This window comes from Macaca thibetana, chromosome 14 (genome assembly GCF_024542745.1).
Source record: "Macaca thibetana thibetana isolate TM-01 chromosome 14, ASM2454274v1, whole genome shotgun sequence".
Classification (NCBI taxonomy): domain Eukaryota; kingdom Metazoa; phylum Chordata; class Mammalia; order Primates; family Cercopithecidae; genus Macaca; species Macaca thibetana.
The window spans coordinates 9,116,935-9,141,194 of NC_065591.1; the positions used below are offsets into that span (position 1 = coordinate 9,116,935).

Below are 24,260 nucleotides of genomic sequence, written 5' to 3' on the forward strand. Positions count from 1 at the left end.
GAGGTCACCTGAGCACTGTTCTGGCTAGAGGGAGGCCTCGAACCAGCACTCACAGCGGGTGAGCCCTTGGCCAGTCCCCAGTGTGGGAGCAGGAGCCAGGGTTGAGTCTTTACGTGGACTAGAGGGTTGCCATGCCACAGCGGGGCCCGAGGACAGGATGCAGGGTTATTTGCCCTATTTGCAAATGAGGGTCCAGGGCCAGAGCGCACAACCCCAATTTGGCCAGGAGGGAAGCAGGCCAAGAAGGGAGGCAGCTTTTCTTCTCCACATACCCCATGACCCTCTCACTCATTCACTCACTCACTCACCCACCCACTCACCCACCCACTCACCCACCCACCCACTCACCACCCACTCACCCACCCACCCACTCACCACCCACTCACCCACCCACCCACTCACCCACCCACCACCCACTCACCCACCCACCCACCCACTCACCCCCACTCACCCACTCATCCACCCACTCACACCCACCCACCCACTCACCCACCTCACCACCCACTCACCCACCCACCCACCCACTCACCCACTCACCCACCCACCCCCCACTCACCCACCCACTCACCCACCCACCCACCCCACCCACTCACCCACCCACCCACTCACCACCCACCCACCCACCCACCCACCCACACCCACACCCACCCACTCACCCACCCACACCCACCACCCACCCACCACCCACCACCCACTCATCCACCCACTCACCACCCATTCACCCACCCACCCACTCACCCACCCACCCACCCACCACACCCACCACCCACCCACCCACCCCCACCCCCACTCACTCACCCACCCCACCCACCCACCCACTCCCCCACCCACCCACCCACACACTCACCCACCCCCCCCCCACCCACTCACCCCACCACTCACTCACTCACCACCCCACCCACCCACCCACCCACCACCCACTCACCCACTCACCCACCCACTCACCACCCACCCACTCACCCACCCACTCACCCACCCACTCACCCCACTCACCCACTCACCCCCCTCACCCACCCACCCACTCAGTCACCCACTCACCCACTCACTCACCCACTCACTCACCCACTCACTTACCCACTTACCCACTCACCCACTCACTCACCCCCTCACTCATTTCTTCATGCATTCTTTCATTCACTCATTCATTGTGACACAATGTTCATTGATCATTAATCACCTCTAAGTGACGGGCCTGAGTTGAGGGCTGGTGACAAACGAGACACTCTGGATAAGACACAAGCTCACATGTAGAAAGACCAGGATGTGTCATGACATGGTGTGATGAGGGCCTGAGGTGTGTGGCACAGGGAGCCATCTACATTCCAGAGTGTGGGGTGGAGTCCGGGAGGACCCCCCAAACCTGAACTGAGAGAAGAAGGGCAGAGCAGAAGGGAGAGGGGAGAGAGAGCGAAGAGGAGGAAGGGAAAGAGGTGCAGAGAGAGAGAGACGTGGGAGCCAACTTCAGAGCCATGAGCTGGCTGCACATCGCCGTCTGTCAATAGGGGTCAGTTAGGCCAGGCGATGTGCTCACACCTGAAATCCCAGCACTTTAGGAGGTAGAGGGAGGAAGATTGCTTGAGCCCAGGAGTTTGAGACCAGCCTGGGCAATATAGTGAGACCCCATCTCTACTAAAAAAAAAAATTTTTTTTTAATTAGCTGGGTGTGTTGGTGGGTGCCTGTAGTCCCAGCTACTGGGGAGGCTGAAGCAGGAGGATCGTTTGAGCCCAGAAGGTTGAGGCTGCAGAGAGCTATGTTCGTACCTCGGCACTACAGCCTGGGTGACAGAGTGAGACCTCACCCTAAAAAATAAGGGGGAGCAAGTTAGGGTTCGTACTGGCTCATACGTACAGTGGGGTGCAGTGTAAAGACTAGGAGGGGTGGGACAGCTCTTTCTGAAGGAATAGGAGAGGAGGCCTCCAAAGTGAAGAAAAAGCTGGGTACAGGACCATGTGGGGTGTATGCCAGCATTTGCATAAAAAAAGGATGGCTAGGCCTGTCACCTCAGCTACTTGGGAGACAGAGGCAGGAGAATTGCTTGAGCCTAGAAGTTTGAGACCAGCCTGGGCAACATAGTGAGACCTCATCTCAAAGAAAAAAATGGGGGGACATGAAGAAGAAAACAAATACAAAACAGGAAAATAAAAATGGGGGAATAGAACATATACACCCACTTGCTTGACCGCATAGAATCATAAAATGTCTCTGGTAAAAGACATAGAAACCAGGCTGCCCTCTGGGGGTTACTGCAGGGAGGGGCACAGGCAGGAAAGGGGTGATCCCCAGCAGGCTCTTCTGTGCCTTTTGGGATTTGAAGCCATGTGAATGTACTATGTGTATTATCTGTTTAAAATGCACAAATCAACTGTAACAAAGAAAAATGAATGCAGAGGCCAAGGCTTTCTGGCCTGCACTGGGTGGCTGGGGCACTTATCCCCACGGGCTCACCTGTCTGCCAGGCTGCCAAACACGGCAGCCCCCACCAGCACCCCAGCCATGTAGACAGACTGCGCCAGGTCTCGGAGAGTGCGGGCCTCACACACCAGATCCCACTGCAGGGAAGACGTGAGCGCTTCAGACTGGGCCTCGGCAGCAGCCCCCCACGCGCCCAGCCCCTTCTGACCTCCATCACGATGGTGGATGGGAAAACACTGTGGTTGGTTATAGACCCAGCCGTCCTTGCAGCGCTCCGTGGCCATGTCCGGGCCGGAGGAGTTGGGGCTCAGCAGGGCCCACTGAGGCTTGGTGAAGCGCCGGCGGGGCTCAGGGGCCCTAAGCTGGTCCAGGGGTACGGTGGCCCTCAGCCAGGCCCCTGAGTCGTTGGTGGAGGCCTCAGTGTGGTTGGCAGGGCCCCGGCAGTGGTGCAGGGGGACAGCGGCCGTGAAGTTCTGCAGGAAGTTGTGGCAGGCCAGCGGGCCGCAAGACAGCAACAGCAGGGCCGTATGGATGAGCTGGAAGCGGCCCATGCCGCCCAGAGTGTCCAGCAGGTCTGTGAAGGCCATGGCCATAGGCCTGACCTGAGGCCCAGCCTGCCTGGCTTTATGTAGAGAGGCTGGGGAGGAGCCCTGGGAGTGGGAGGAACAGGCCAGGGGTGAGGACTGCAGACATCCTGTGCACCCTGTGTCAGAGGGATCAGGTTACACCCCATAGGAGGGTTCAGGTGTCCCCACATCTGCAGGGCTCCCCTCCCCCATGCCCTTTCTCTAGGTCTCTCCATCTCTTACCCTGAGGGCCGAGTCACAGCCCACCACCCAGATCCGCAGGTCCAGCCACCCTGCCCACTGCTCTCACCGGCAGGACCCCAGCAGTGAACGGAGCACCGTCATGTTCCTTTTCCTCCAGAAGACACCGAGGCGTGTTTGGAAGCCTTGGCACATGATTCCAGTCTTGGCACATGGGACACAGTCCCTGTCACTAGGCTCCAAATCGCAGCTGGAGCCTTAAGTGCTGAGAGTTCAGAATAATGGGGTGCAGTGGTTACAGATGCTTACCCTTCCCCACTTCCCAAGAAGGCAGGGACTTGGCTGCACAGGTGACACTTGGGAAAAAGCCCTTTTAAAATTCCCAAATAGGCCGGGCGTGGTGGCTCATACTTGTAATCCCAGCACTTTGGGAGGCTGAGGCAGGTGGATCACCTGAGGTCAGGAGTTCTAGACCAACCTGGCCAACATGGTAAAACCGTCTCTACTAAAAATACAAAAGTTAGCCAGGCGTGGTGGCGGGCACCTGTAATCCCAGCTGCTTGGGAGGCTGAGGCAAGAGACTCGCTTGAACCTGGGAGGCAGAGGTTGCAGTGAGCCGAGATCACGCCACTGCACTCCAGCCTGGGCAACAAAAGAGAAACTCCGTCAGAAAGAAAGAAAGAAAGAGAGAAGGAGAGAAGGAGAGGAAAGAAAGAAAGGAAAGCAAGCCCAAATAGGGCAGTCAGGAGGAAGCCCTGCTCTTCCCACTCCCACCTCAATGACTCAGAGTTTTTGAGAGGTTAGGGCCCCAGGTCATCCAGACTCTGGTGTTCCCATCCCCTCATCAAATAAAACCCAATCCGGAGAGCAAGTAAGGGTTTGAGCAAGATGGCGGGGCCCTGCACACTCTCCCGCCCTCCAGCCCCTCACACACCCACCGAGGCTCCAGGAAGAGCTGAGCCACTGCCCTCACTGCTGAAGACCCTGAGCCTGACAGGACCTGGACTCCCAGTGAGGAGGTGACAAGGGCAAAATGCAAGCTCAAGACAGCAGCGTGCGGGCAGCCTGCCCCATGGGGCGCACAGGAGCCTCCACCGCCATCTCTGCCCCGACACTGGGGCCCACAGTAGCTGACAGCAGCCCACCCCCACCCTCCCCCAACTCGGCCTCTGCTCTGCATTTGCGGCTTCGCCCCATCCCCTCTTCCTTCCCCCAAGCCACTCTTATCTCTGGTAAGAAAATCCCGGATCCCGGAAGGGCCTGGAGGGGCTTATATAAGTGCAGGTGTCTGGGTCACAGGGGCTCCCCACAGAAGGACCTGAAGGCGGCTCCGCGCTCCGGGGAGCTCCCTGGGAGACTGGGTGTGTGCTAAGTAGAGGTTTGAGTTTCAGCCAGAGCCTCACCTCAATGGGCTGAAGTGTGCAAGAAAGGAAGGGGTCAGGCCTCCTGGGCGGCGGGGAGGGCATGTAGGATCAGCAGAGTCATGTGGGACCTCAGCTGTGTGGCCCTGTCCCTGCAGCTGGGGCCCCTCCTTCCCAACCTCCCAGGGCCAGGGGTAGCCTGGCCCAGATACCCAGTACTCCAGTAGGGGTTCAGGCTTCAGGTCAAGGGGAAAGAGATGGAAGGGTTGGAGGGGAGGGGTGAGCTGAGGCCACGAGCTGCCCCCATGGGCCGGGGCCTGCAGGTGCCCTCCAGGCAGTAGACTGGGGAGAAACAAGTCACAGACAGATGTGGGGCCTTTTCCTTTATTATTTGGGGTTCCTCTATATGGAACATGGGACCTCCCCACTCCAAGCCTAGTGCCTCTGGCACCCCCATAACCAGTACACAAGTCCCTGAAGAGTCCCCTTTAAAATCACTAATATAAAAAAGGAGCGAAGGAGGGAAGGCCGACCGCCCACAGATTGGGCAGCTCCTGGTCGGCAACAGGGCCAGGGAGGGACAGAGGGGGCATTGGCTTTGGCACAGGAAGGCACAGGCGTTCCCAGCCCCGGGGCCTCCCCGAGCTAGGAGGCGGCTCCACATGCCTGGACTGCAGACCGTGTAGAGCTAGTGGTTACAGTTTACAGTCTGCAGGCAAGGCCCGGCCGGTGCTGCTGAGTGGGTGGCCTCTGAAGTAAGGAGAGGGGACACATCAGGATGCTGGGGAAACCTGGGGCTGTCCCGAGGCAGGAACAAGCGAAAGCTGCCTTCCTGGCTTGGCAATGGAAGGGGCCCAGGGAGTCCATCCCGAGCCCATAGCTGGCGCAGGCAGGGGCCACACAGCTCTGCCCAGAGCAGATGAACGATGGCGGCTGGGAGGAGAGGGGACAGGAGGACGAGGCTGCCTCTCTGCTCCAAGGAAGGCACTTGCAGCTGGCGTGGCCTGGTGTTGTGTGGCAGGAGGCATGGCTTGGCAGACGAGGAGGGAGGGGAGCACGGCAAGGGGGACCGAGTCCCTGCCTCATGCAAACATGGTCAGCTGCAACCACTGCGGGAGAGCAGGCAGGTCAGCCGGGGCCGCAGAAATGGCTGCCTGGCTTCTTCCCCACCCAAACCCCAGGTCCAGCCCCCAACTCCACGGCTCAGGAGCCACCTCAGGGACCTCATGAAGGGGCTACTTTCTTACCTCCTCCACCCCCAGGAAACCAGAGTGCTACTCCCATAGAGGCCTCCAAAGGCCTGGGTCTCCCCTCCTGCTCCTTTCCCAGAATCCAGACACCCCCACCCCAGCCTTTCAGGACTCAGGGGGCCTGGACTTCAGGGTTGCCTCTGGGGCTCAGGCTCATTTCCAGGAAAGAACAGGGAACACTGGCCAGATAAGAAAACTCGATCGCCTGGACCTCTTCCCCCACCATGGGCCCGGGGAGGTTCCCACCTTAAACAAGTCAAACGTCACGACTCCATCCAGATCTGTGTCCAGAGTCTTGAAAAATCCTGTGTGTTCAAGAAAAGGTGATACAGGGCTGAAAACTCAGTGGGACATTCACGCAGGGCCAGGCCTAGCCCCCTTCCTGCCTGGTCCCTCTCTACCTCCCCACAGTACCCCAAGCTGACACCCCTTGAACCTGGGAAGCTTCACCCCTTCCAGCTGCCTGAGAAGCTGCCATCAACTCCCTCCCTCCCCAACTCTCCTGGCACTCAGCCAGGGCCCCCCAAACCCAGAACCAGGCCTCTCTGGCACACATCCACAGCACTGGCCTGTATCTGCTAATTCACCCATCTGTCATTTCCCCCAGCTCCTTGGTGATGCGTTTGGGACGGAGCTGGACACTCACGGAACATGGTCTCTAGCCGCACCAGGCAGCACACGAAATTGTCAAAGTCGACCGCCAGGTCGGGCTCTGAGTAGCGGGTGATGATGAGCTCATAAAGCTTTTTGTTGAGCTTGAAGCCTGGTCCAGGAGAGTGAGTGAAGGTCAGGGAGGCGCAGCCCCTGCCCAACAGGATGGGGAAGGGGTTGAGTCCCTAGGAGGGGGCTGGAGCTAGGCAGGGTGCTTGGCGCCTTTTCTTCTCCAGAAGGGGCATGAAGGCCTCCTGGGCAGGGCCAGTAGCTATGAGGGGCTGGGCAAGTGAGTGCCGGTCTCTGGGCCCAGGTCATGCCAGGGAATCAGGAGTGGGCCAGTGAGGGCTCAGGGGTCCAGCTTAGTTTGTGCTGAATGCCCTGGCCTTGTGCTTAAGCGAGCTGGGGTGAGTGAGCCCTGCATCTCCCTCACTGGAGGCTCTGCAGCCTGGCTCTGCCCCTGCTGGCTGTGAGGCCTGAAGTCAGTCACTTTCCTTCTCTGAGCTTCTCTTTTGTCATGTGCACAGTGGGGATGGTAAAAGACACTAGCCTCGTTAGGCTGCAGAGAGGAAGGAAGGAAGGGAACCCAGTAACGCACTTCGCTCAGTAACTGCGGGGAAAAGGACAAGATGGCTGTTACCACGTCACCACCAGCACCATGGGGACAAGGGCCTGGGGCATAGGAGCAGTGGGGCTACCGGTCCCAGGCCCCACAGGTGCCATCAGCCTTGGGGTCTCACCTGCCGACTCGATGGCCATCCGCATCTCATAGGCACTCATGCTGCCTGACTTGTCCAGGTCAAACTTCCGGAAGATGGACTGGGGTGGGGGCAGAGGGTGAGAGCCAGGCTGAGTCACCCGGCCCTTCCCGCCGGCCTGGCCCGCACCTACACGACTGAGGTGAGTGGGGACAACCTACCAGGTAATTCCGGATGCGGTTCCACAGGATGTTGAACTCCACCAGGCCCAGCTTCCCATTGCCATCACGCTGGGTGGCCGTTAAGAAGGAAATTCCACCACTTAGACCAGGCATGGGAGAGAGTGGGCAACTGTGCGGAACGGGAGACAGCCGCAGAGCCAGCAAGCTGACTTGGGGTTGGGTGAGGAGAAGCAGCAAAAGCCACACACAGTCAGCCCACAGCCGGGCTTGCATCGTTCTGAGCTGGGCTGCAGTGGAGTGGGCTGGGGAGGGTTCAGAAATAGCACCAGCCTCAGGGTCAATGGGGACCCAGGTCTTGCTCCGCCTTTCACTTGACACAGGTCTGTGCCTCAGTTTCTCCCTCCCAACCAACAGGAAGATGTCCAGGGAGGCATCTGAGCATCAGGCACCGTGTGTGTGTCCACACTTCATATGGCTCTGTCCCGTTCTCTGCACTGTCCTGGGACAGTTTTCCCAGCACGGATACCTCCACCCAAAACCCCACTCAGGAGACAAAAGCAAATGGAAGGATACATCCATGAGGTTCACCATGCTGCGGCACGACTCTAGGCTGAAGCCCTTGGTCCGCAGGTCTTTGTCTGCAAGAAAAACCAATTCCAACACCTCCACCTAGCGAGATTCCTGTACCTGCCCCTGCTGGGAGCACTGGGTGGGGCAGAGTCAGGGAAGCACAAATCCTGCCCAGTGGGTGCAATATCTGGCAGAGGAAGTGGGCAGGATTGTTTGTATCATCAGGAAGTACAGGCAAAGCATGTTAGCAATCAAGCCAAAGTCCCAACAGCCACAATTAATCCAAAGTAAAAAGAAACGAGTGTGAAAGAGAAAAGCGCAAAATTGGGTAGAAAGATGGGGCCGGGCAGGGCTTGCTGCAGGCTAGGAGGGCAGGCAGTGCTTCACTGGCAAGGAGAGGAGGAGAGGGGCTCTGGTTAAGGAAACCATGTGGATGGAGGTCAGTGGCAACAAAGCCAAGGGGAGGGGAGGGGAGGGGAGGGGAGGGGAGGAGAGGGGAGGAGAGGGGAGGGGTTGCCAACAGTTGTCTGCACTGGGGAGTGAAGCCAGTCACATGGTGTTCCCCAAGCCACTCAGCCTGGTCCAGGAGGCTTTGAGAGGAAGGGTAGACTTCTCCTTGGTACTAAGGTGCTGCTCCTGCTTGCCTTTTTTTTTTTTTTTTTTTTTGAGACAGGGTCTTGCTCTGTTGCCCAGGCTAGAGTGCACTGATGTGATCACAGCTCACTGCAGCCTCAACCTCCCTGGGCTCAAGCCATCCTCCCAACTCAGCCTCCTGAGTAGCTGGGACTACAGGTGCACACCACCAGGCCTGGCTAATTTTTGTACTTTTTTGTAGAGACGGGGTCTCTCCATATAGTCCAGGCTGGTCTTGAACCCCTGGGCTGAAGCGACTCCTGCCTCGGCCTCCCAGAGTGTTGGGACTACAGGTGTGAGCCACTGTGCCTGGCCAGGTTGTGCGTCTAATCTCACAAAGGCACAGCACCCGCGCACAGGGATTCCCAGGACGGCAGGTCAGGAGGAAGAGTATGGGATGGAAATGGCAGGAAACTGGGCTCAGAAAAACTGGAGGGTTCCCGGATTCATGCAGACCAAGGGATGGGGTTCAGCTCAGTGTGTGGGCAGGGCCTGGATTCTGACGTGGAAGAAATGGTGGGGTGGTGTGGCAGCCCCGCGGGGACTCACGTTTGCTGATGATCCTGTTGAGGATTGTCCGAAGCTCCTTCACGCTGATCTCCATGTCCTGGGGAGAGAGAGGAGGTGGCACCTGCCCCAGGAAAGGGCTGCCCCTCACAGGCCCCTCCCAACCCACCATGCCCCAACCTACCTCCCCTGCCAGCTGCCTGAAGAGGGCCTTGAAGTTCTCATCAATCTCCTCTTCTGAGAGCACTTGCTGGACCGAGAAGAGGGGAAAGCAGGTAAGAGAGGCCCTGGCCCTGCCTGTGTGGAGGCGGCTGGAGGGAGGGCTAAGGCCGCATATCTGCTACAAGTCACTTCGCTTCTCTGAGCCTCACTTTTCTTTTCTTTTTGAGATGGAGTCTCACTCTGTCACCCAGGTCGGAGTGCAGTGGCGCGATCTCAGTTCACTGCAACCTCCGCCTCCCGGGTTCAAGCCATTCTCCCTGCCTCAGCCTCCTGAGTAGCTGGGATTACAGGTGCGCACCACCATGCCCGGCTAATTTTTGTATTTTTAGTAGAGACGGGGTTTTGCCATGTTGGTCAGACTGGTCTCGAACTCCCGACCTCAGGTGATCTGCCCACTTCAGCCTCCCAAAGTGCTAGGATTGCAGGTGTGAGCCACCGCACCCAGTTTGAGTCTCACTTTTCTAATCTGTGAAAAGGTAATCTTGTCTCTGCCCTGCCCAACTCCATGCCCAGGACTCGTGACCTAAATGAAGGGGGTGCTGTGCAGCTCAGGGAGTAAAAGGCAAGAGTTTGGGCCGGGTGCCATGGCTCATGCCTGTAATCCCAGCACTCTGGGAGGCTGAGGTGGGTGGATCACCTGAGGTGAAGAGTTCGAGACCTGCCTGGCCAATATGGTGAAACCTTGTCTCTACTAAAAATACAAAAATTAGCCGGGCGTGGCAGCGTGCGCCTGTAATCCCAGCTACTCCGCAGGCTGAGGCAGGAGAATCACCAGTGAGCTGAGATCACACCATTGCACTCCAGCCTGGGTGACAGAGTGAGACTCTGTCTCAAAAAAAAAAAAAATAGGTAAGAGTTTGGATCCCTACTGTATGGCCTCAGGCAAGTTCCCTAACCTCTGTGAACCTGAATTTCCCATTCAGAGGAGGTATAGTAACAAGACCCGGACAGGGTTGATGTGGGGAGGAAATGAGGTAACACAGGTGAAGTGCTCAGCACAAACCCGCCACCAGGTGAGAGCTCAGGGCCTGTGCCATTAGTATCACAGGTCCTCTGCAAACTGTGAAGTGTTGGGTCGATGAGGGATTAGCATTACTCCTATGGCTCCCGCCAGGAGGGGATCTTCCCTGTTAGCAGGAACTCAGGGGACAGGACATCTGGGTCCCCATCACACACCCAGGGGTGAGGAAGAGAGGAGGACAGAGTCTGGTAGGGTGGGACCACGCACCTCGTCGGGGAGATTGGCCTGGATCTGGTCATCCAGCTCGCTGCAGAGAGTGGGGAGGAAAGGAGCCAGTCAGAGGGGGACAGCAGAGGGCCAAGCGGGGGAGGTTGAGAGAGGGGAGAGTGGCAGGGGCTGGTTCATGACTCACGCTGTCCCAGCACTCTTCTCCGAGAAGAAGCGCAGCACGAAGTCGCCCTCCTTGTTGGGTTCGAAGGTGGAGGGCACCACCACATACTCCCCAGGTGGCAGGCGGAAGCGGGTGCTGACCTCTCGCAGGTTGATGAACTGCTCTGAGCGCGCCCGAGACGCATTGGCCAGGAAGAAATCACGCTTCAAGTGTAGGGCCGGCTGGCCCACCAGCTGGTGGGAGGGAGGAGGGAGCAGGGCTGCAACTGCCCACTCAGCCCACCTTCAGGGGCCGCCCCCAGACCCAGACTCCAGGCTCCTTGTCCTGGCCAAGGGGCTAGAGAGCTAGGACATGACTCACTCACAGCCTGTGTGACCCTAACAAGACATTTTGCCTCAGTTTCCTCATCTGTAAAATGTAACAACCCTACTTACTGCAGAGGAGAGGAGCACCAGATTGCAGATTAGGCATGTGTTTCAATAACATGGTCATTATTATCATCGGGAGCTTTCCCCAGGTCAGGCACTGCAGGGTACTCAGCACCTCACTTGCTGTTCTGCCATTATGCCCATTTTACAGACACAAACACAGACTCGGAGCTTAAGCAACTGCTCAAGGGTACAGAACTCTCAGCTTGTCTAATGCCCTGCTCCTGACATTGCTGGACTGCCCTAGTTGGCACTTACTTGGTGTAGATGGGAAGGCAGGAAGAGCCTCATGTGTACATGTCAGACAGGAGCTCTGAGGACCAGGGCTCAAATCCAGCTCCCTCACTGACTACCTGTGCTGCCCCTTAGGAGGGCAATGTTTGCTCTGCCCACTGAACAGGTGGGGAGAAGCATTTTTCTTTTTTCTTTTTTTTTTTTTTTTTTTTTGAGACAGAGTCTCGCTTAGTCGCCCAGGCTGGAGTGCAGTGGCGCGATCTCGGCTCACTGCAAGCTCCGCCTCCCGGGTTCACGCCATTCTCCTGCCTCAGCCTCCCGAGTAGCTGGGACTACAGGCGCCCGCCGCCTCGCCCGGCTAATTTTTTGCATTTTTAGTAGAGACGGGGTTTCACCGTGTTAGCCAGGATGGTCTCGATCTCCTGACCTTGTGATCCGCCCGCCTCGGCCTCCCAAAGTGCTGGGATTACAGGCGTGAGCCACCGCGCCCGGCGAGAAGCATTTTTCAAGCAGTGAAACAAGGTGACTTCTTAGCTCTCCAGGCCAGGGTGGGTTTGCCACTGGGCTGCTCCCCTGTGGCACCATCAGAGGTGTGTGACTGCAGGTGGGTCAAGTGCCACACCTACCTCCGGAGGGACCTGCAATAGAGAGACACGGGAAGTCAGAGACGTGTGTTTGTCCCAGGGCGGGGTCATGGTGCGTGCTGGGCAGAGGTCCTGAGTTCTCAGACGGGACTGATGGGATGAGGAGGCAGAAGGCAGAGCCCTGGGGACCCAGATGCGGTCCCTGCACCAGAGCAGGGCCCCAGGAGGGAGGGCTCAGGCAGGGTCCTCTTGGTCCTGGTAATGTCTGCCCTAGGACTCCACTCCTGAGTCAGAGGCTCCAGGCCAGCCCTCGGGGTGGCCAACTGCAATGTTCCAAAGCCCAGGGACAAGAAAGGGCCACCGCAGGCTGCTGCCAGGGGGTCTGGGTGTGGGCTAAGACTGCTACCAGCGAGGTCCAGAAGTTTCTGTCCCTGTCTTGAGGGCAGTGTGTGAAGCAGGGCAGCTATAGGGCAAGAGCAAGGAGTTCTAATCACAGAACGACTGGCACAGCCGCACCTTGGCCGACAGGCCCTCCCTATCCCCTGTCTTTCCCCTGCCAGCTTCTGCTCACAGCCTCCAAGACGGAAAGCTCAGTACTTCTGGGGTCAGCTGAGCCAGCTCCCTCCTCCAAGAGCAGCAGGCCGCCCTCTAAGCGGGAGGTTAATCCCAGAATCTCCCTTCCCTGAGCCAACCCTCTTCCTCTCTTTCAGCCAGAGGGCCTCAGCAGGTGCCTCCTGGAGGCTGAGATCTCCCAGCCCTCAGGATGGTGGCGGGAGTGGAGAGTGGGGGTGTGGGGTGGAATTTGCGGGGAAGGTTACGGCCCCTGGCGCCCCCTGGCGGAAGCCTGCGTGCGCTGCGGGTGGGGGGGTGCCAGGTCCTCTGCCTGCTCAGTGAGATCCACGGGGGATCCATCCTGCTCACCTCGTAGACTGCAAAGCCAATAGTCTCCATGTCGCGGCCGAAGCGGCGCTCGCGGCGGCGGTGCTTCTGCATAAGGGCGAGCACGAAGCTGCAGCCTGACTCGCGGTCCCCGTAGTCGTCCGGGTCATCCGTCTCATCCAGCCGGATCTTGAACTGGGGGTTCACCCAGAAGGTGGCTGCGGGCAGGTGAGGAGGCGGGGATCAGAGGCAGGGCGGGGCAGAGCCAAGTGGCCCCCAAGCCTCCCCAGCAGGCTCCCGTGTGTGCATTCATTCATTCAACTAATATTACTGAGCGCAGGGAGCAGGCAGGGTGATGGGCAGGCTGGGCCAGGCTCGGTCCGTGCCCTCAAGGCCTGTATTTGGAAACTAGAGGCTTAAGTGTGAGCAAGTCCATTAAGTTAGCGAGCAGAGCAATTGCAAAAAAAAAAAAAAAAAAAGCAAGCAGAGTAGATCAGAGTAGGGGGCCTATGCCCTGAGACCCAAAGGGGCTGCCCTGGGAAGCCACTGAGAAGCAGAAGCCAGGCGGAGGGCACCCCAGAGCAGAGGTGGGGAAGGGCCCCACGCATCTGCGGACAGGGAGCACCTTCAGAGGTTCCAGGGAACACGGAGATCCAGGGCAGCTGCAGGGCTCGCAGGAGCCAGCCAGGGGCTAGGGGCGTGTGGACTGAAGCAAAGGGTAAGGACCCTCCCACAGCTTGCAGCAAGGAGGGATGTGACTGCATTAGGACTCTAAAAGGTGGCTAGAGTGCTGTGTGGACAAAGACTTAGAAGAGGGCAAGAGAAAAATCAGGCGTCTGACAGGAGGCCACAGCCAGCCAGCAAGGGAAGGCAGGGGCTTGCATTTCTGGCAGTTGGGTCATTTTGCTGCCTGAAGAACCCTCTTGACTAAAACAGCCCAGTGCGGGATAGAACGGTAAACTGCAAAACTTATTTTTAAAAGTACAGCATCCCCTGCCCTCCATTGACAATAATAATAATAAAGATAATAACAACTTGGGTGAGGATGTGGAGGGATTGGAACCTCACAGGATGCTGGCAGGAATGTAAAATGTTGCAGCTGCTCCAAAGAACCCTCTGGCAGTTTCTCAAAAGGTTAAACACAAAGCTTCGTATGACCCAGAAATTCCACTCCCAGCTCTATACCCAAGAGAAATGAAAACATGTGTCCATGCAAAGTCTTGTTCATAAGAGCGTGGCAGGGCGCGGTGGCTCACGCCTGTAATCCCAGCACTTTGGGAGGCCCAGGCGGACGGATCACTTGAAATCAGGAGTTTTGAGACCAGCCTGGCCAATTTGGTGAAATCTCACCTCTACTAAAACTACAAAAATTAGCCTGCCATGGTGGCCCATGCCTGTAGTCCCAGCTACTTGGGAGGCTGAGGCAGGAGAATCGCTTAAACCCGGGAGGCAGAGGTTGCACTGAGCTGAGATCATACCATGGCATACCAGTCTGGGCGACAGAGTGAGACTCAGTCTCAAAAACAAATAAACAACCCATAAAATTAGCTGGGCGTGGTGGCGCATGCCTGTAATCCCAGCTACTCAGGAGGCTGAGGCAGGAGAATCACTTGAACACAGAGGCAGAGGTTGCAGTGAGCCAAGATCGTGCCACTGCACTCCAGCCTGGGTGGCGAGCAAGATTCCATCTCAAAAAAAAAAAAAAGGCCGGGCGCGGTGGCTCAAGCCTGTAATCCCAGCACTTTGGGAGGCCGAGACGGGCGGATCATGAGGTCAGGAGATCGAGACCATCCTGGCTAATACGGTGAAACCCCGTCTCTACTAAAAAATACAAAAAACTAGCCGGGCGAAGTGGCGGGTGCCTGTAGTCCCAGCTACTCGGGAGGCTGAGGCAGGAGAATGGCGTGAACCCGAGAGGAGGAGCTTGCAGTGAGCTGAGATCTGGCCACTGCACTCCAGCCTGGGTGACAGAGCAAGACTCCGTCTCAAAAAAAAAAAAAAAAAAAAAAAAAAAAAAAAGAGAGAGAATGTTAATGGCTGCATTATTTATAACAGCTGAGTGGATGAAACTACCCAATTATCCATCAACTAAAGAGTGAATATACAAAATGTAGAGCCCAACAATGGAATACTATTTGGCAACCAAGAGGTACAACATACATGCTACAACATGGAGGAATCTTGAAAACATTATGCTAAGTGAAAAAAGCCAGCCACAAAGGACCATGTATTATACGATCCTGTTCACACGAAATATCCCGAATAGGAAAATCCATAGAGATAAGAAGTAGATTGGTGGTTGTCAGGGCTGCCGGGAGGGCTGGGGAGTCATGGCTAAGGAGTACCTCATTTGTTTTTGGGATAATGAAATGTTCTAAAATTGACATGGTGATGGTTGCACAACTCTGTGAATATACTTTAAATAGTATATTTAAATTGTATATTTAATAGTATATTTAAATCGTAATACATGGCCAGGCGTGGTGGCTCATGCCTGTAATTCCTGCACTTTGGGAGTCCAAAGCAGCTGGATCACCTAAGGTCAGGAGTTTGAGACCAGCATGGCCAATGTGGTGAAACCCCGTCTGTACTAAAAATGCAAAAATTAGGTGGCCGTGGTGGCAGGTACCTGTAATCGCAGCTACCTAGAAGGCTGAGGTAGGAGAACTGCTTGAACCTAGGAGACGGAGGTTGCAGTGAGCCGAGATCGTACCACTGCACTCCAGCCTGGGCAACAGAGCGAGACTCCGTCTCAATAAACAAACAAATAAATAAAATAAATTGTAATATACTTCAGTATATTTAAATTGTATATTTAAAAGTATATTTAAGGCCGGGCGCGATGGCTCAAGCCTGTAATCCCAGCACTTTGGGAGGCCGAGACGGGCGGATCACAAGGTCAGGAGATCGAGACCATCCTGGCTAACCCGGTGAAACCCCGTCTCTACTAAAAAATACAAAAAACTAGCCGGGCGAGGTGGTGGGCACCTGTAGTCCCAGCAACTCGGGAGGCTGAGGCAGGAGAATGGCGTAAACCCGGGAGGCGGAGCTTGCAGTGAGCTGAGATCCGGCCACTGCACTCCAGTTTGGGCGACAGAGCGAGACTCCGTCTCAAAAAAAAAAAAAAAAACCAGTATATTTAAATTGTAACTTTAAATAGGTGACTTGTATGGTATGTGAATTAACTATCAATAAAGATGTTTTTAAAAAATAGAAAGTAGGAACCCTGCAAGGTAAATAATGCTAAAGGGCTTCTGTAGACCCCTGAGTCCCGGAGTATAGAAGCAGATGATAAAGATCTACCTGAGGTAGAGAATCCAATAGGAGGTTCTTGCAATTAAACTGGAACCCTCTATCAGGAATGTCAGCAATTAAGTACGAAAGAAAATTAGGCTGGGGCGCAGTGGCTCACGCCTGTAATCCCAACACTGTGGGAGGCTGAGGAGGGTGGATCATTTGAGGTCAGGAGTTTGAGACCAGCCTGGCCAACATGGTAAAACCCAGTCTCTACTGAAAAAATACAGAAATTAGTCAGGCATGGTGGTGGGCACCTGTAGTCCCACTCACTTGGGAGGATGAGGCAGGAGAATCGCTTGAACCCAGGAGGCAGAGGTTCAGTGAGCCAAGATCATGCCACTGCACTCCAGCCAGGGCAACAGACCAAGACTGTGTCTCAAAAAAAAAAAAAAAAAAAAAAAAAAAGAGAAAGAAAATTAAACCTCCCTGGAGGGAAGGAAAAATAACCTCAAGCCAGCCTTCATATGACCTTTCAGTTTTAATTCACACTGCCTGTGAAACCTTAAGAAGATAATTTAGTTTTAAAAGTGTCCTTCACCAGGCACAGTGGCTGATGGACTGTAATCCCAGTGTTTTGGGAGACCGAGATGGAAGGACTGCTTGAGCCCAGGAGTTCAAGACCAGCTTGGGCAACATAGGGAGACCCTATCACTACAAAAAGTAAAAAAAATGAGCCAGGCATGGTGGCATGGATTTGTAATCCCAGGTAAATCAGGAGGCTGAGGTGGGAGGATCACTTGAGCCCAGTTCAACACCAGCCTAGGCAACCTAGCAAGACCCCATCTCTACAAAAAATTTAAGAAGTTAGCTGGGTGTGTGGCATGTGTCTCTATCATAGTCCCAGCTACTTGGGAGGATAGCTTGAGCCCAGAAGACTGAGGCTGCAGTGAGCTATGATTGCACCACTGCACTCCAGCCTGGGTGACAGAGTGAGACCCTGTCTCAAAAAAAGAACAAGGTGGCCAGGTGCGGTGGCTCACACCTGTAATCCCAGCACTTTGGGAGGCCAAGGCAGGTGGAGCACAAAGTCAGGAGTTCAAGACCAGCCTGGCCAAGATAGTGAAACCCCATCTCTACTAAAAATATAAAAATTTAGCTGGGCGTGGTGGCACACGCCTGTAATCCCAGCTACTCAGGAGGTTGAGGCAGAGAACTGCCTAAACCTGGGGACTGGAGGTTGCAGTGAGCCAAGATCATACCACTGCACTCCAGCCTGGACGACAGAGTGAGACTCTGTCTCAAAAAAAAAAAAAGAACAAGGCTGGGTGTGGTGACTCATGCCTGTAATCCTAGCACTTTGGGAGGCTGAAGCAGGCAGATCGCATGAGTCCTGGAGCTCAAAACCAGCCTGGGTGAGGCGGTAAAACCCCATCTCTACAAATATTAGCTGGGCACAGTGCTGTCTGCCAGTAGTCCCAGCTATTGGGGTGGCGGAGGTGGAAGGATTCCTTGAGCCTGGGAGATCGAGGCTGAAGTGAGTTGAGATTATGCCATTGCACTCCAGCCAGAGCAAGACTGTGTCTCAAAAAACAAATACATAAAAAAGAACGAAAATGGTGTTCTGGATTGGTGGCATTCCAGGTGACTAGCAGAAACACCCTGGAGCAATTTAACTTTATCTGAAGACTCAAAGAACTCTCTCACAGGTGAACTTCTAGGCCAAGCAAGGCAGAGATCTCACAAGCAAACAAGGCGTGATAACTGAGCAGCAGCCACAGTGGACAAAAATTGACCACTAAGACTTCAGATATTGACCTTATCAGACACAGAATATAAGACTATGCTTGCTATATTTAAAGAAATAAATGAAAAGTTTGAAAATTTGAGCAAAAATGAACAGATTTGAAAAGATCCATTATATCTTCTAGAAATAAAATTTTTTAAATTGAAATTAAGTTCTTGGAAGAAATAACCAACAGATTTGACAGAGCAAAAAATAAAATTAGTGAATTGATAAAAAAGGAACTGAAGGAACAACCCAGAATGCAATCCAGAGACACTAAGAGATGGGAAATCTAAAAGCAAGATTAAGAGAAAGAGAGGATTGAGTGAGAAGGTCCAGTTTATATTTGATTAGAATATACAGAGAGTGGGAAGGAGGTGATATTCTCAAAGATCATGACTACGGATTTTCTAAAATTGTTAAAAGACATCAATTCATAGCCAGGAAGTTCAATACATTCAAAGCAGAATGAAAAGAAATCCATAGCTCCACGCATCCTGGTGCATCGTACAGTATGAAGGAAAAAAAAATTTAAGATTTTTTCCAGAAGGCAAGGTAGACAGACTCCTGGCTTACATAGCGATGACGGAAGCAGAACAAGGAATAATAGTGTCTTTGATAGGCTGAAAATAATGTCAAGCCAGAATTCTATATCCAGAGAACTGTCAAGAATAAGCACACTCTAAAGGCATTTTAGACAAACACTGAGAAAGTTTATAACCCACAGACCCTTGCTAAAAAAAAAACAATACAAAAAGGACCAGGTGTGGTACTTCATGCCTGTAATTCCAGCACGTTGAAAGGCCAAGGAAGGAGGATCACTTGCACCCAGGAGTTCAGGACTAACTTGGGGCTGGGCGTGGTGGCTCACGCCGGTAATCCCAACACTTTGGGAGGCTGAGGCAGGTGGATCACTTGAGGCCAGGAGTTCGAGACCAGCCTGGTCAACATGGTGAAACCCCATCTCCACTAAAAATATAAAAATTAGCTGGGTGTGTTGGTGCACACCTATAATCCCAGCTACTTAGGAGGCTGAGGCAGAAGAATCGCTTGAACTTGGGAGGCAGAGGTTGTGATGAGTCGAGATCACGCAACTGCACTCCAGCCTGGGCGACAGAGCAAGACTCTGTCAACTCCCCACCACAAAAAAAAAAAAAAAATTATCTGGGCATGGTGGCTGTGGTCCTAGCTACTTGAGAGGCTGAGGTGAGAGGCTCACCTGAGACCACGAGATCAAGCCCGCTCAAAAAGAAAACAAAACAAAGGAAATGCAAAAGGATATATTTCAGGTGGATGGAAAATGATCTCAGATGAAAGGTCTGAGAATGCTGAACAAAAATGCTGTTATTCTGTGGGTAATCCAAATAACATGGGCTATCTCAAATCATGATGATGTTTGAGATAGCCCATGTTATCTCAAATGATGATGTTTGAGACAAAAAAAAAAACACTTTAGAATTAAAATATTAGCCCACCATAGCATCATAAACAAAGGAAAGGGGTGATTCAGGCTTAATTTCTAAAGTTTTTGCATTGTTCAAGAGGAAGGTAAAGACATTGATTAGGGCTGGGTGAGGTGGCTCATGCCTGTAATCCTAGCACTTTGGAAGGCTGAGGCAGGTGGATGGCTTGAGCTAGGAGTTTGAGACCAGCCTGGGTAACAAAGCAAAACCCCATCTCTACCAAAAAAGTGCAAAAATTAGCCAGGCATGGTGGTGTGTGCCTATAGTACCACTCAGCTACTCGGGAAGCTCAGGTGGGAGGATGGCTTGAGCCCAGAAGATAGAGGTTGCAGTGAGCTGAGATCATGCCACCACACTCCAGCCTGGGTGACACAGCCAGACCCTGTCTCAGGAAAAAAAAAGAAAGAAACTGATTAACTAATTTCAGTATGTATTAAGCAAACTCTTACGTCTTTCAAACTCACAGAGAAAAAAACCAGTAGAGAGAAAAGCAGGAACTCAATACAAAGGGCAGCATGACAGGAAAGACAGGCAGAAAATAAGTAAAAACAGTAAGTCAGCTGAAATAAATACAGCATTAATCACTGTGAGTGTAAATGAACTAAACTCTCTAGTCAAAGGACAAAATTTTCCTTTTTTTTTTTTTTTTGAGATAGAGTTTTGCTCCTGTCACCCAGGCTGGAGTGTAATGGCACAATCTTGGCTCACTGCAACCTCCACCTCCTGGGTTCAAGTGATTCTCCTGCCTCAGTCTCCCAAGTACCTGGCATTACAGGTACCCACCCCAACCTTGCCCGGCTAATTTTTGTATTTTTGGTAGAGATGGAGTTTCACCATGTTGGCCAGGCTGGTCTTGAACTCCTGACCTCAGGTGATCCATCTGCCTGGGCTTCCCAAAGTTCTGGGATTACAGGCGTGAGCTGCCGCGCCTGGCCATGGACAAAATTTTTCAAACTGGATTACTAAAAAGTCCGCTAGTGCTGTTTACAAGAAAACAAAACACTGGGCTATAGAAAGATTGGACATCAAAGAGTATAAAAAGATATATTCTAAAAATTCAACAAAAAACCCTCCTGAATCAGCTATAGAAACATTGGCTGCAATAGACTGGAAAGTAAAAATAATTATTACAGATGAAGGTGGTCACTAGATTTTTAAAAATGTTTAATTCCCTAGGCGCTTATACGAATTCTAAATGTGATGTACCAAATATCATAGCTCAAAATATATAATGAAAAATAATTGATAGAAATATAGAGAGAAGTTGGCAAAGCCATTAGGATACGATTTTTATCATCTTTCTTTCAGTAATTGATAGATTAAGCAGACAAAATAATAAGTTTGATATAATGGACAATTATAGAACAATCCCCCTAATACTCAGAGAATAGCACACTGGTTGAGAGAACAGGCTTCAGGATCCCTCTGCCTGGGTTCAGATCCCAGTTTTGCCACTTCATAGATCAGTGACTTCAGCAAGTTGCTTAAATCTTTCTGTGCTTCAGTTTCTTTATTATCCCTAAGATAGGGATAATGATAGTACTTGCCTCATAGGCTCAGTGTGAGTTAGGCTAATTATAATATTTAAAATACTTAGGAGTGCTTTACATATAGTCACAATTTGTTAGCCAGTCTTTTCAAGAACGAAGTAATCTTTTTTTTTTTTGAGACGGGGTCTTGCTCTGTCGCCCAGGCTGGAGTGCAGTGGCCGGATCTCAGCTCACTGCAAGCTCCACCTCCCGGGTTTACACCATTCTCCTGCCTCAGCCTCCCAAGTAGCTGGGACTACAGGTGCCCGCCACCTCACCCAGCTAGTTTTTTGTATTTTTTAGTAGAGATGGGGTTTCACTGTGTTAGCCAGGATGGTCTCGATCTCCTGACCTCATGATCCACCCGTCTCGGCCTCCCAAAGTGCTGGGATTACAGGCTTGAGCCACTGCACCCGGCGAACGAAGGAATCTCTACGAAAATTCATCATACACTGAGCCATAGCACTAGCTTCTGTTCACTTCAAAGCTCTAATCTTATGTAGGTCACATTTTTTTGCTACAAGAAAATTAAGTTAGAAATTTTTTTTAAGTTTTAAAAAAATTATTCTAAAATAACTAGTTTATCAGAAAGAGATGATAGTGGTAATGAGAAATTACATAGCATGACCATGAAAAATGTACGTATATTAAAAGAGAGAGCTATCAAATCAATAACCTAACCTTCCACCTTAAGAAAAGGCAGTTAAATAAAAGGAGTAAGTTCTAGTATTTGACAGTAAGGCAGGGAAATTATAGTTAACAATAGTTTATTGTATATTTCAAAATAGTTAGAAGAGAAGAATTGTAACATCTCCAACACAAATAAAAGATCAATGTTTGAGGCGATGGATCGCGATTACCCTGATTTGATCATTACACATTGTATATGTTATCAAAATATCACATGTACCCCAAAAATATATTCCACTATGATATATCAAATAAAAAAATGGATTTATTAAATTTAAAAAAAGAAACTAGAAAATGAACATTCACTGGTTCTTGGGATTTAAGAAAAAAGAAAGTGGGCAAATTGAACCCAAAGCAAGCAGAAGAAAAGAACTAATAAAGATTAAAGTCCAAATACATGAAATAGAGAATAAACAATAAAGAAAAATCAATAAAGCCAATAGTTCTTTGAAAAACTCAACAAAATTGACAATTCTTTACCTGGCCTAAACAGGAGAAAAGACAGAGGACTCAAATTACTAAAATCAGGAATTAACAAGCAGCGTCACTACCAACCTAACAAAAATAAAAAGATTACAAGGAACTACTGTGGACAATTATATGATAATAAATTAGAAAATACAGACAAAAAGAACAAATTCCTAGAAAGAAACAAACCACCAAAACTGACCTAGGAAAAATAGAAAATCTAAATAGACCTATAATAATAAAAAGACTGAATCAACAACAAAAAAAAACTTCTCACCAAAGAAACGTCCAGGACCAGATGGCTTCAAAATTCCACCAAACATTTAAAGACAAATTAACACCAATCCTGAAACTCTTCTAAAAAACTGAAGATGAGGGGATACTTCCTAACTCATCCTAGGAGACCAGCATTACCTTAAAGCCAGATAAAGACACCACAAGAAAAGAAGATTACAGACCAATATCACTTATGAATATAGATGCAAAAATCCACTCCCCCCCAAAAAAAGCTACAAACCCAACCCAACAGTATATTAAAAGGAATATACACCATGATGAAGTGGGATTTATCCCAGAAATGCAAGGGTAGTTCAACAAAGGAAAATGGATCAATGTAATATACCACATTAATAGAATGAAGGGGAAAAAAACCTCATTCATCTCAATTGATGCACAAAAAGCACATCAGTTCATGATTTTAAAAATTCAGAAAATTGGCCGGGTGTGGTGGTTCGCACCTATAATCCCAGTACTTTGGGAGGCTGATGTGGGCGGATCACAGGGTCAGGAGTTTGAGACCAGCCTGACCAACACAACTGGTCTGACAGGTGAAACCCCATCTCTACTAAAAATAGAAAAATTAGCTGGGTGTGGCAGTGTGCGCCTATAGTCCCAGCTAGGGACTAAGGGAGGCTGGGGCAGGAGAATCACTTGAACCTGGGAGGCAGAGGTTGCAGTGAGCAGAGATCGCGCCACTGCACTTCAGCCTAGGCGATAGAGCAAGACCCGGTCTCAAAAAAAAAAAAAAAACACGAAAAACTTCAGTGATACCACTTCACACCCACTAGGATGGCTATAATCAAAAAGAAGAGCAATAACTAGTGTTAAAGAGGATATGGAGAAATCGGAACCCTCACACATTGCTGGTGGGGTTATAAAATGGTGCTGCTGCTTTTGAAAACAATTGGCAGTTCCTCAAAAACTTAAACATGGAATTACCCTATGGCCCAACAATTTCACTTCTAGTTACAGGCCCCAGAGAAGTGAAAACATATGTTCAAACACATGCACATGAATGTTCACAGGAACATTCTTCACATAGCCAAAAACTGGAAATAACACAAATGTCCATCAACTGATGAATGAATCAGCAAAGTGTGATAGATCCATATCATGAAAGATTAATCTGCCATAAAAAAGAGATGAGGTACTTCTACACCATAAATGAACCTTGAAAACATTATGCTAAAGCAAAAAAGTCCAGAATAGGTAAATTTATAGAGACAAAAAGTAGATTCGTGGTTGCTAGGGAGAAAGGGATAGAAAGTGACGGCCAGTAGTTACAGGATTTTCGGGGGAGGGGGTGAAGAAACGCTCTGGATAACAGTAATGCTTACACAACACTGGTACACTAAAAACCACTACATTTTACACATTAAAAGTGCAAATTTTCTGGTGTGTGAATTACATTCATTCACAATTTTCAAAAACACTATGTATCAAAATTGTGTAACTTAATTAAGGATGTACTTAGAAGGAAATTTATCACTTTAGTTGCTTAAATTTTAAAAATCTAAATTAACGAAATAAGCATCTAATTTAAGAAGTCATAAAATAAAGTCAAAAAATCAATCCAGGTCAAGCATGGTGCCTCACGCCTATAATCCTAGCACTTTGGGAGCCCAGAGTGGGTGGATCACTTGAGGTCAGGAGTTTAAGACCAGCCTGGCCAACATGGTGAAACCCGGTATCTACTAAAAATAAAAATAAAAAAATTAGTCGGGCATGGTGGCGCATGCCTGTAATTCCAGTTACTTGGGAGGTTGAGGCAGGAGAATCACTTAAACCCAGGAGATGGAGGTTGCAGTGAGCCCAGATCGCACCACTGCAGCCTAGGTGACAGAGTGAGACCCCGTTTCAAAAAATAAATAAATAAATAAATAAATAAATAAAAATAAATCCAAAGAAAGTAGAAGGAATGAGATAATAAACAGTAAAGATTAATGATATAGGAAAAAAATACTACCAGGCACAGTGGCACACACGTATAATCCCAGCTACCTGGGAGGCTGAAGTGAGAGGATCACCTGAGCCCAGGAATCTAGCCTGCAGTGACCTAGGATCACAGAGAACTAGGATT

At 51.2% G+C, this 24,260-nt stretch overlaps 3 protein-coding genes across 9 annotated transcripts in view; 1 reads left to right on the top strand and 2 right to left on the bottom strand.

Moving 5' to 3' along the window:
* The window catches only part of LOC126935633 (solute carrier family 22 member 20-like), a 29,637-nt gene extending 26,593 nt beyond the window's left edge, over positions 1-3,044 (bottom strand). Inside the window, 3 exon segments of the mRNA XM_050757374.1 lie at positions 2,447-2,550; positions 2,622-2,651; positions 2,653-3,044. Of these exon segments, the coding sequence (XP_050613331.1) occupies positions 2,447-2,550; positions 2,622-2,651; positions 2,653-3,006 (488 nt within the window). The 5' untranslated portion in view covers positions 3,007-3,044.
* FAU (FAU ubiquitin like and ribosomal protein S30 fusion) overlaps positions 1-24,260 on the top strand; it is a 231,467-nt gene that overhangs the window by 130,847 nt on the left and 76,360 nt on the right. Inside the window, exon 1 of one of the 4 annotated variants that reach the window (XM_050757349.1) lies at positions 12,653-12,662. The exons of the other annotated variants lie outside the window; for them this stretch is intronic. The gene's annotated coding sequence lies outside the window, so the exon portion shown is untranslated. Of the gene's footprint in view, positions 1-12,652; positions 12,663-24,260 lie in introns of those variants that run through there. 4 annotated transcript variants of the gene reach the window in all.
* Positions 4,899-24,260, bottom strand: part of CAPN1 (calpain 1) — a 33,078-nt gene continuing 13,716 nt past the window's right edge. For all 4 annotated transcript variants that reach the window (XM_050757138.1, XM_050757141.1, XM_050757139.1 and 1 more), the window contains exons 11-22: positions 12,774-12,949; positions 11,895-11,906; positions 10,628-10,839; positions 10,483-10,522; positions 9,217-9,282; positions 9,075-9,132; positions 7,896-7,960; positions 7,362-7,430; positions 7,183-7,261; positions 6,438-6,554; positions 6,038-6,096; positions 4,899-5,650 (exon numbers count right to left, since the gene is read on the bottom strand). In XM_050757138.1, coding sequence (XP_050613095.1) covers positions 5,624-5,650; positions 6,038-6,096; positions 6,438-6,554; positions 7,183-7,261; positions 7,362-7,430; positions 7,896-7,960; positions 9,075-9,132; positions 9,217-9,282; positions 10,483-10,522; positions 10,628-10,839; positions 11,895-11,906; positions 12,774-12,949 — 980 coding nt within the window. In that variant the 3' untranslated portion in view covers positions 4,899-5,623. The remainder of the gene's footprint in view (positions 5,651-6,037; positions 6,097-6,437; positions 6,555-7,182; positions 7,262-7,361; positions 7,431-7,895; positions 7,961-9,074; positions 9,133-9,216; positions 9,283-10,482; positions 10,523-10,627; positions 10,840-11,894; positions 11,907-12,773; positions 12,950-24,260) is intronic.